This window comes from Stegostoma tigrinum, chromosome 18, assembly GCF_030684315.1.
Source record: "Stegostoma tigrinum isolate sSteTig4 chromosome 18, sSteTig4.hap1, whole genome shotgun sequence".
Classification (NCBI taxonomy): Eukaryota; Metazoa; Chordata; class Chondrichthyes; order Orectolobiformes; family Stegostomatidae; genus Stegostoma; species Stegostoma tigrinum.
In genome coordinates, this window is record NC_081371.1 from 52,067,784 (window position 1) to 52,079,972 (window position 12,189).

The 12,189-nt window shown below is 40.2% G+C and overlaps 1 protein-coding gene across 7 annotated transcripts in view; it reads right to left on the minus strand.

Annotated features, from left to right (window-relative positions):
• xpot (exportin, tRNA (nuclear export receptor for tRNAs)) overlaps window positions 1-12,189 on the minus strand; it is a 55,994-nt gene that overhangs the window by 21,323 nt on the left and 22,482 nt on the right. For all 7 annotated transcript variants that reach the window (XM_059652543.1, XM_059652544.1, XM_059652539.1 and 4 more), the window contains 8 exons: window positions 11,230-11,466; window positions 8,030-8,068; window positions 7,877-7,939; window positions 5,988-6,112; window positions 3,459-3,603; window positions 2,383-2,502; window positions 1,165-1,259; window positions 429-498 (listed from right to left, as the gene is read on the minus strand). In XM_059652543.1, coding sequence (XP_059508526.1) covers window positions 429-498; window positions 1,165-1,259; window positions 2,383-2,502; window positions 3,459-3,603; window positions 5,988-6,112; window positions 7,877-7,939; window positions 8,030-8,068; window positions 11,230-11,466 — 894 coding nt within the window. The remainder of the gene's footprint in view (window positions 1-428; window positions 499-1,164; window positions 1,260-2,382; window positions 2,503-3,458; window positions 3,604-5,987; window positions 6,113-7,876; window positions 7,940-8,029; window positions 8,069-11,229; window positions 11,467-12,189) is intronic.

Here is a 12,189-nt window from a genome sequence, read left to right on the forward strand (position 1 = left end):
TACCAAAATCAATCTTGGCATCTTATTGGTCAGAACGGGAGTGAACATCTGCTCAGGAGTTCCGCTGCATAATGCACTGATTTGGAAATCTTTGCAAACAATCTACAGTAATTTGCTCTTAAAGTGCCTTTAACGTAGTGAAACATCCTAAAACATAACTTGGAAAAATTACCAAACAAACAATTTGCCACCAAGCGATATGAAGCAGTTATTAGACCAGGTGACAGACAGAACAGTTTGAGATTCTCTTAAATCAGTAGAAAAAGCAGTATTCAGGATAGCGTTTCCTTCATCCTGGACTCGGAGCTCAATTCGTTCTTACATTCATTCCAATATAAATCAAGCTTTCAACTGATTTGCATTATCTAGTCTGAGGAAATGTTTTAACCTCTTTCAGACTTCCAAACAGATGGTAATTTAACACTTACTGAAGGAGAGAGGACCAGTAGATCCTGTATTCTGTTCAAAATATCTTCTATGTACAGATTCATATGTTTACTGTAAGACAATGAAAACAGTTTCATATTAACAAGCAATTCATAAATTAGTGACTATTTTACTGCTTTGAGCAGCAACTTCAGTTGGTCCCCTCTCCTTGAGCCATACACACCAGGGAGGGGAAGCAAGGATACACTTTAAAATCAGTCAGGAGTGATAGTTCCTAAAAATAAAGACAGCACTTGTTCATGGCAAGTACCTGAATGTAGAATCTTTTAATTTGGGAGACTGTTGTGTCGCAGCTATCTCACAATTTGAGCTGACCAGGAAATTCTACTGTTCTTGCCTCCTGTCACAAGACTTTTGGCAGGCCACAGGGGTGATAACTCCTGTTGTTATTAAACCTGGAGATGGGACACGAACCTGGTGCATATAGCCCAGAGTTGGGACACACCACTACTGCAATGCAGGATCACAAATAAAAGAGTAACCCCTCAGGGGGTGCACAGCCACAGCTGGCGATGGTTAGCACCTAGATTGCACAGGACTTCCCTTCAGTGGGGACCATTTAGAACACAACATGGGCTTGTGCATCCGGATGAATTTAATTCTTAAAAATATTAATGCACCACGATAAACGTATTTTATTATAAAGGTATTACTGAAGATTTATGATCAGTTTAAAAAGAAAGGGAAAGCAACTTACTGCTTATCGGGCTTACTTACCTTAAAGACTTAATAAATCTTGAGAGCAAGTATGCTGTTCTACTTCGCACCTTAGGGCTACTATTACGTAGTCCTCTATGATCTAAAAATGCCATCTGCCAAAATAAGAATAAAAACATTACTTTTGAGATGTGTCATAAGTTACAAAATCTAAACAAAAGAATCCAGATACATTGCATTTCAGCTGATCCACAAATGTAAATGTCACCTGTCTATTCTAATGGATGTTAAAAGTGTCCCCATGGGAACAGATATTTTTCAATGTTACGACACATCTCCGGAGCAGGTGGGCCTTGAATGCTGGCCTTCCAGGCCAGAAGTAAAAGTGATGACCACTGCACCACAGGAGCCCCTAGAGTAAACCTTTATTCCCTGATTGGGAACTGATCCTGGGTCGCAGTCAAAGTGCTAAACCTTAAGCACCAGATCAGCAGGCAAGGTCCCAGATTGGAATATACACATATTAACTAACACCAAAAGTGGTATCACTGAACTGACTTTCTCTGGAAAGGTCTGACAGGATATTTCAATGAGGCCTTCAAAATTAAAAAGAAACATGCTCCCAAAACCTCTATCTTAAAAGATGTTCACAAAAATTAGGAGCAGGAGTAGAGATAAAACCAGTCAGGCTCCTCAGTCACTCAACATAATCATGCCTGATCTTGGGCTTCAACTTCTCATTCGCTTCCTATATTCCCTGATTTCCTGACACACCAAAGATCTGTCTGTTCCAACCTTGAATATATTTAAAAGTGGAGCAACCACAAATCATCTGAGGTTGGGAATATTGCACATTTACAAACCCCAGAGTGAAGCGATTTCCCATCCCACTGTTAAATGATTGTCCCTTTATCTCAAGGCTGTCACCACATTTTGGATTCCCAGCTAGCAACAATCTCTCAATGCCTACCTACCAAGCTTCTCCAGAATCTTGTATATTTCAAAAAGACATGGTCTCTCATTTTTTTAAACTCCAGGGAACAGAAGCCCAATTTACTCATCCTCTCATCACATCACTCCTGCAAATATGTTGTCCTGTAGACTGGACCCTAACATTTCGGAACAAATCAGTTTTTCAATATTCTCAGACTATCCCCACATATTATAGAGCCTCAATACACTTGATACATGATGCACCCAAAACTAAAATTAAACTCAATAAGCAAATATTCTATCTGGAAATATTCTGGCCAGAGGTTCACGTCCAAAACAACTCACCAGAACAGTAGGAATGTACTGTGGTTCTACAGTAAAAAACTTCTCATAGCGAACTACTATTTCAAAAAACTCCAAAGTAACTGATGTATGCTGGTACTGACTCACTCCAGATGTCACCAACTATAGGGACAGAAAAAGCATGTTATATTTCAGGAATTAACAGCAATCATTCATTTATTTTGATCCATACCCATAGCACTCAGGCCAGAATTCAAACTGTTATAAGTGGTATTTTACTTGTTTTACTATAATGTGAATTTGAAGAGGAGTATCACTCCCTAATGATTACAAACCACATTTTAAGCATAGCACGGTGACCACATGGTTTCCTCTTCCCCCAAATAATCTTTACCCCAGTAATGAGTGATCTACGCATGGACTTTCCACAAACCTGGCAAACATCAAACAAACTTTCAAAGTGCAGCTGGATTTACACTTCAAGAGTCATGAATTACAGGGTTCTGAAGAAGATCAGAGTGTTGAACAAAAGATATCTTTAAGGTTTCTCTTCTAATTTTAGTTTTAGGGCCATGTGCTCCCTATACAGAAGAATTTTATCTTGGATAAATGTCTTTTACCACCTGAGAACACTACAATGTTTAATAGTTAATGAAGTGCTTCTGACATGCCATCACAAATTGGGCATCCCTTTCAATGAACATGCACAGGCACGATGGGCCGAATGATTTCTTTCTGTGTTGCAAAATCCTTCTTTAAGTAGATGAATGACCAGTTCATTCGATGTTACAATCAAAACTCCTTTTTAAAATTGGCAGACTGGTTTCTGTCCTTACAATGAGCACAGCTGGGTGCAGGGAAGCAAAGTTCATTTTGAGATAACCAATTCCCACTGAATTAATAAATTGTAGTGTAATCTTACATAGATGCAATTACATGCACAAAATGCTTCATAACTTTTCTCAAAATAATTAATTCCCGAATGCCAATCCATACAATAAACTATCTTGAATAAAATTCAGAAAGCCCTTTTCTTAAAACAGCAAGGACTGATCCACCTAGATATTCAGTATTGGTAATTACAATGAGGTGAACCACAGCTTTGCTAGATACTCAACTGTGTGCATCATCTCCTGCAAGACACTGGCTTTTGCACTGTCTCCTGAGAAATGTGCACCATGGGACGCTGGGATTGCCTCTCCCAACATGAATAGCAGCCTCAGAGCGACTTCCACTTCCATGAACCTTGTATTTTGCCAGTTCCTACAAAGAGAAAGAGTAAAGAAAACACTAAGTACATCAGGATTCAAAATAAAAGGCCATGTTACACTGTGGAGCATAACACTTTCATTTTTTAATAGTATGTGGGGTGCTGCTGGTGATGCCAGCCTTTATTGCACATGCCTAATTACTTTTGAGAAATGTGGTGGTGAGCCAAATTCTTGAATCACTGTAATCGGCAAACTATCCGCATCAAATAAATTCACACCTGCTTGGACCAACTCCATAAATGTTTATCAAAACATCTCTTTGCATTTTTTTTCCTAAGATCAATCAAGCTAATTAAAATAACTGTACAGGTCTAAAACAAATAGACTGGACTTTAAACAGGCTCAGGTAATATGGCAACAGGTAATATGCCCCCAACCCCGTTCTACCCCAACAACACAAAACACTCAAAGTTTTCTGTACTCAGTGTGAGCATGCTAACTGGTATTCCTTATTAGCGTGTGCAATTTACTTTGGCAAAAGGAGTAGTCAGTGGTAGAAACTGGTAAAGCAGAGACAAAGATCATTAGCTACCAAATAATGGAACGATAGTTAGCAAAAAAGAGACAGATTACCTATTGTCTGGTGGGGGCTTCAGCAAGTGAATTTGCAAAGTGATGTTAACTTGAGTGCAAACATTTGCAAAACACAGGTGATTGGAAGAAACTGAAAGATAGTCTCTGTGGGCAGAGGTGGTGAATGAAATTTACTTGCTGGTGTTCCTTTCTGACTATAAAGATTGAAATGAATCGGCATCATGGATCAAAATAAAGATGGTACAAAATAGTTACAGTATCCCTCCAGCCATGTGGCCATAGAACTGACAGCCCCATCACATCTTTTCTACATAGAGAAAAAAAGAGGAAAGGCTTAGATTTCTGAACCTTGAGAGATTTTGAGGAGACCCTAACCCAGAAACATAAGCCTGTCCAGACTGCAACATGCTATGCCTGGGATTCTATCCATGGGTTCTTTTCCACAGGCTTGTAGAATACAGATGCTCTTACCAACAGTTACCAGTCCAGCTAACTCCAAGGCTCTCCCTAGGACAGCAAATGCTGGAATTGAGTTTCACAAAAGAAATGCATTCCAAAGTGTGGAAGCCTCCAGTCCTTTACCAACATGTCACTACAGTTTAACAATCTATCCTACGTTATGGTATTCCCAGAAAAAGTTTATAGAATACCAGTACACCAAGTACAGACTGAGGATAACTCTATAAAAAGAATGGCTGACTTCCTTGAAAAGATGTGCCTACATCAAGATAGAATACAGACTTGCATTTATATCGCACCTTTCACAACCTCAAAATCCAAAGCTCTTTAAAGTCTATGAGTGCTTTCAAAGTGCATTCATTGTTGAGATCTAAGAAATGCAGTAGCCAGGTCAAACAGAACAAGTTTCCACAAATAGCGGAAACAGTTCAAATTACACGTGATTAGAACATGGATTAGTGCAATCTCACTGGTCCACTTTTAAAACTGCCACTATCAGAGAGGTACAATGATTACAAAGAGGATGGTTATCATGGCTACCTACCCAAATTCTGTCTGTCTTGCTCCTGTCCATAGTTACGATGCTACCTTTCTATCATATGCACTGTTGAAGAGTGAAAAGTACAAAGTGACAGGCCCCTGTTTGTTTTCATTCACAATTGGCATAACAATGCTTCTGTACGCAAGAAAAAAATTATTTAGAAATAGACAAGTTTTCTGAGCTGTTAATAACCAGCAATTCTAGGTTATCACTTCAGTCAGTTGAGGGACATGTTACTTTAACCGACTTAGTCATTCTGGGCTTCCAAACAGGTTAAGATAAATACAGTGGTAACTGCTCCTGAATGTTTGGAGTTTATAAACATTGGGGTAAATTAATAAGCTTAAAATTGCCCAATTAAAGTCAAAATTCTGGAATTCCTTCCTTAAACTTCCTCCCATTTTCTCTTTAAGAAGTTCTCCCAGCTTTGTCCTTTTGACCTAGCATTTGGCAGGGTGTCAAATTCTGTTTGATAACATTCCTGCATTGTGCTGTGGGTCATTTTGGTATGTTAAAGGCACTGTATAAATGCAAGTTGTTGCTGCTTCATAGACTTCCATCTTACTGTCCCTTTGTCTCACTGTGTAACATGTTAATCTAGGACAACAGCTCTTGTAATTTTCAAATCTTCCTGCAGAGAAGCATCTAGCCTCCACTTGCCATGAATTCAGTATTTGGCAAGTAGACTTGTCAGCAACTGGTCTTTGTGCAGAGTTCTGAGAAATGACATACAACTCCATGCTGGAACAGCAATACTTCGCACCACCACTCCTCACATGAACTACGTAAGTTATGTATAGATAATTTCAAACTAGGACACACACACACACAGTGACACTTACTCCAGCGTTGCGTTGAAGACCCTTCGGACAGCAGCTAAAAGTAACTCAGGTGAAACTTGTGCCAACCTGTCCAACAGCAACTTCAAATGTTTTCTGTATTCAAGGAACATGGCTTCATCTTCACCCTAATGCAAGAATAATAAAGAGCATCAGATGAATGGACCTCGTTCTTGCTGGGTCTGACAATTTCTCTTTTACATCTTTTATTTGTAAATCAGTGATCTTTTGCCTTTTGTGTTCCAAATGACTGAGATTCCACATAACCTGTCGAGTTATGCACCTGAATAATAGCCACCTTGGTGTGTTTCTGAAAGATGGTCCTACAACTATACCTCAGAGAGTCAATATCCTAAGGCAGGAAAGAACCTGCTCATTTTCTGTTTGGTCTGCCTGGTATTACAAGGTTTTTACTTGCAATGCCTTCAGTGTGGAAGCAGGCCATTCTTTTAAGGTAACACTTGTTTTGCTAGGAACATGCAATTGCAGAATACAGAGAAACACTACTTTTGCACTCAGCAAGGTAGGTGATTTCATGCAATACAAAATTCCTGCTAACCCAATGTCTACACAGTTTTTGAGAAGATTTGTAGCTCAGGTTGCAGATGAGGTTGTGGGCTTGGTCATTGAGCCAGTGTTTTTGATGGCAGGCATTTCACCAACCTGCTAGGTAACAGTGTCAGTGCACCTCCGGTGAAGCACTCGTGTTCTGCCCTGCTTGTTATTCATATGCCTCGATTGGCTGGGCTGGTTGTCATCACTTGCGGTCCTGTTTTTCAGTGGTTCGTATTTCAGGCCCAGTTCAATGTGTTTGTTGATGGAGTTTGGGAATTCCCTGGCATGTCTGTGTTTGGCTTGTGCTATTATGGATGTATTGACCCAGTCAATATCATCTTTCTTTGTCCACGTGTATTGAGAACAGTGAGAATTGGTCACGTCTCTTGGGAGGCTGGTTAGTGCTCGTGTTTTGTTATTCTCTATGCTTAACTATCCTCACAAAAAACCATTAACCGCCTACCCTTCCGAGGCATAATGGTGAAACATAGGAACAACAGGGAACTCCAGACTAGTGTATACAAAAAGACCACACATATGGACCAGGCAGTTAGTTACTCCTACAATCACCCAAAGCCCACAAACGGAGCTGCATCAGGACATTATTCAGACAAGACACAGCACTCTGCATCAATCCGGAATTACGCAAAGCGGAACAGGAGCCCTTATACAGAGTTTTCAAAAAGGAATGAATACCCAAAAAACACAACCCACCACCACCTCTGTAACAGACCACAAGACAACATGACCAGACACACTAGTCACCCTACCATTTAGGGAATATCGGATGACCACAAGACTGCTCAGACCCCTAGGTATCAGGGTAGCCCACAAACCAACCACTCTGTGACAGCTTCCTCATGAACGTAATCGATCCCATACCCACAACCAATAAAACTAACATATTATACAAAATATCAACTGACAATAAAAATACACGAACACCAACTAGCCAAGAGACAACAAATTCTCACCCGTCTCAATACACATGGACAAGGAAGGACACAAATTTAACTGGGACAATACATCCACAATAGCACAAGCCGAACAAACATGTCAGGGAATTCCTGGAGGCCTGGCATTCCAACCAGAACTCAGCAAACAGTGAACTGGACACATATATGCAAACCACTGAAAAACAGAACCAGAAGTGATACCAACCACCCCAACAAACCGAGGTACATAAATAACAAGCAGGATAGAACACCAGCACTTCACTGGAGACGCACTGACAACGTTACCTAGCAGGGTGACGAAACATCTGCAATCAAAAACACCGGCTCGATAAGCAAGTCTACAACCTCAAGGTCTAAACAATTGGAAGAATGCTGTCTTACCTCATTTTCAAAATTGAATTCTTCATCATAAGTTAATTTCTTTATAACTGCACGCATAATTGCCTACATCGGAAAAATGGACAAAGTGTAAACAACTAGCACTTGCAGCGTAATTCAAAAATGTTTTATTTCATTCAAGCGCATCAAGCTTACCTCAATATTAGCCTTTTGCTGTTCAGTCAGTGCAGGGAGCTGTATAGGTTATGAGCACAGAGGTTACAAATTCAGATCTTTTACACAGATTTTACATACCGCTTTGTTAAAGAAATCTACATTACTAACCACAAGCTATTCTGCAGGAAAGGAATAACATTAAATCATGTGCACAGCTCAACTCCTGTAGGTTTCACTCTTAGGCTACCAATGGAAAGGGAACATAAAAGCCTCATCTGTTGAGTGTTCTCACTACAGACAGATAAAACATAGGTAGTAACTCTACCCTCCTTCAGCTTAAACTCCTGTAGGCAATCTTCCGGGAATTTCCCTTTATCTGTCTGAAAAACTAAGAAAAAAATTCCTATTGTCATAAAAACTCTGTCAAGGGTGAATCTCTCAAAATAAAATATAGCAGAATGCAGTAATCAAGTGAGAATATAACGGAAGTGGGATCATTATGCAGATATCATTCACAAGTTGAACTGCACAATTTATCACACATGATTACAATGTGAAGAACACGTGGACACTTTGCGGTTTCCTTATGTGGCATGGAACATCGTCCAGTTCATGCAATATATGCCACACAACAGGAGAATCAGTCACTTTAGATGCCAATTTGAACTGTGTAGCCATTGCCTCTATACTCTTAGTAAAAGGTACAAGCATTCTAGGTACCTACTGAAGCAAATTTAGAATCCTAAAAGCACAACTGCATTCAAAAATGTTTGCCACGTTTCGTAGTGAATATAATATGAGAAAAATTCCAGACTAACTCATACTTGTGAGCACAACATTCAAACTCATTACTCAGCAACACTATTAAAAAAAGATATGACTTAATTCTGCATATTCAAAATTGTAGACTTAATTATGACTTCAACACACCAGTCAGTCAGGTTGATAAAATGTGAGGCTGGATGAACACAGCAGGCCAAGCAGCATCTCAGGAGCACAAAAGCTGACGTTTCGGGCCTAGACCCTTCATCAGAGAGGGGGATGGGGGGAGGGAACTGGAATAAATAGGGAGAGAGGGGGAGGCGGACCGAAGATGGAGAGTAAAGAAGATAGGTGGAGAAGGTGTGGGTGGGGAGGTAGGGAGGGGATAGGTCAGTCCAGGGAAGACGGACAGGTCAAGCAGGTGGAATGAGGTTAGTAGGTAGCTGGGGGTGCGGCTTGGGGTGGGAGGAAGGGATGGGTGAGAGGAAGAACCGGTTAGGGAGGCAGAGACAGGTTGGACTGGTTTTGGGATGCAGTGGGTGGGGGGGAAGAGCTGGGCTGGTTGTGTGGTGCAGTGGGGGGAGGGGATGAACTGGGCTGGTTTAGGGAGTCCAACCTGTCTCTGCCTCCCTAACCGGTTCTTCCTCTCACCCATCCCTTCCTCCCACCCCAAGCCGCACCCCCAGCTACCTACTAACCTCATTCCACCTGCTTGACCTGTCCGTCTTCCCTGGACTGACCTATCCCCTCCCTACCTCCCCACCCACACCTTCTCCACCTATCTTCTTTACTCTCCATCTTCGGTCCGCCTCCCCCTCTCTCCCTATTTATTCCAGTTCCCTCCCCCCATCCCCCTCTCTGATGAAGGGTCTAGGCCCGAAACGTCAGCTTTTGTGCTCCTGAGATGCTGCTTGGCCTGCTGTGTTCATCCAGCCTCACATTTTATTATCTTGGAATCTCCAGCATCTGCAGTTCCCATTATCTCAGTCAGTCAGGTTGTACTGTTTTCCTGGATTCTTCAATTCTTTTTAAAACAAAAGCCAATTTGAAATAAAAACAGACCATTTCAACCCAACAAGTCTGTGCTGGTGACAATGTTCAACAGGAATATCCTTTTCTCTCATACACTCATATAAATTTCTCTCCAAAATATCACCATTATTATTATAGGATGTGGTTGAGATAAACAAGTTCAATATTCTCACCACCCTGACAAAACAAATTTGTCCTAAATTTCCCTACTGCATTATTTATTAATTAGTAACTACTTTGCACTTTTGGCCTCTAGTTTGGATTTTTATTTAAAAACATGAGTTCTACATGAGATCCCACTCCCCTGCCCTCCATTTAATGCTAACCACATATTTACTACATTTAAATACAATGGAAGTCTGACAGAACATGATTCAATAGACTGCAAATTCACTCTATGCAGGGATCTCATGGTTCCCAAAAAGAAGAAAAGTCCCCAACTGGGTGAGTGAATGTGCTCTTAGTTCAGGATGTGTAATTGTCTGACATAAATGTTAGAATTACAATACAGGTAAGTTTAAGTACCCCTGCATCAATACATCAAATTTGTATTGACTATTTTCAAATTACTGCAATGAATTTCCCCACAATTGTAAGGATTATGACCACTTTTGAAACTAAAACATGGGTAGATTGTAGTGTAAGTTTATCAAAATATACACCATGGTCACATCAGTTATCCTCCTCACAAGGTGGTTGTCTAACTGTAATGTCAGGTTGTAAGGCTCATTTCACTAGAAAAGCAACTTTATAACAAGTTATTAATGAGGTTGTTTCAATTTCATTCCATGGTCAGTATTATCCTTTTTACACAATTAACAAAGTAGTAAGATTCTGGTAACGTGCACTCATGGATGAGACACCTCAAGTCTCCATCTGCAACAAACAATGCTTTAAAGAACTAAATTCAGGTGCCACAAATCAGATCGATTCTGTAGTAATATCATGCATTCACAAGAGATAATAGCAATTTAAACAGTATTTTGACTGTTTAAAATAATTCAACCAATATGCAGCCCAGCTACAACATGGATTCATTTCTTGGACCCCGACATCTACATTATTATTGGACTTTGAATATATAAATATTAAAATGCTAATTTGACATCCTGAAGACTTCAGGGGCTGTCAACAAATTCAATCCATTCTGGCAGAGTTCTACCACGTCAGAAAAATAAATTACATAACATCAAGTTGCACAGGTATTTTCCCCTGAGCAAGGCCAACCTTAGTTAGCTCAAAGTTAAAGTAAAATGAATCCCTGTGCAATTCAAATTTTGAACACTCGAAATGAGGCAAAGTACACAACTTGATGAAACATTAATTAGCTATCCACCTATCATTCTTTCCACTCCAAGCAAAGTAGCTATAATGCAGACACAAACCCTCACTAAAACAATACAAAATCAATACAACGCAAGAAACCTTTAGATCTTCCAACTTACTTGTTTGAGCATATGAAGGTAGTCATAGCAGAAACCGATTATATTAGAAGAAATATCATCGTCTTCATGCACAAGCAGTTTAAGCAGAAGAGGCACTTTTGCCTCCACAGCCTGAAGAGTCACTTGGCTGTTCTTCACATCCCCTGCTTTTACAAGCTTACTCCAACTTGTTATCAAAGCCTGGCCCATCCCATTAACCAGCTTGGAAAACCTTGCCAGGAAGTCAACGTCTTCTTCCTAGATAGAGAAAGAAGGTAATTATTCTGATACAGTGCAAAAGGATGTTACCTCATTGAAGTCATTTTATTTCCTTGGTACGTGAGCATCACTAGCAAAGCCAGTTTTTATTTCCCACTCCCAATCATTTTAAAAACTCTTTATTAAGGTATGGGTAAAGCTGGCAAGGGCACAATTTATTGTCTATTGCTAATTGCCCTCGATGATGAGCTGCCTCCTTGGGCTGCTGCAATCTATGTGCTGTAAGTGCACCCAGCTGTGTTGCTGGAAAGGGAGTTACTATAATTTGGCCCAGAGACAGTAAAAGGTGTTTGCTACAGGAAGTAGAAAACAATGATTTTAAATGTTCCTTGAACTATACCTAAACAATTCTGACATTGCACTTGAGGCAAGAATTGAAATCCCTCAACACGATTTATGCTGCGTTTACATCAACTCGATCATTTTGCAGCCAAAACATTATGTAATAGCATTTGGCCAAGGTGTTGGCTCTATACCACTCAACGGCAACAATTTCAAAGATTGCATCTGAAAACCAGCAAAATTCCACGAGAGGGAGCAAATCTAATTTTCACTGATATCCAGGCAAGCTGAGTGATTGAATAGCCACATTCATTCATTTGTATGCTGAGTCTGAAAGCAGGCTGTTATTTATTATCTACTGCTGTTTCGTGAGGAGTCATTCACTAGACAGTCTTTAATCACCACCTTACACAGTTAAAA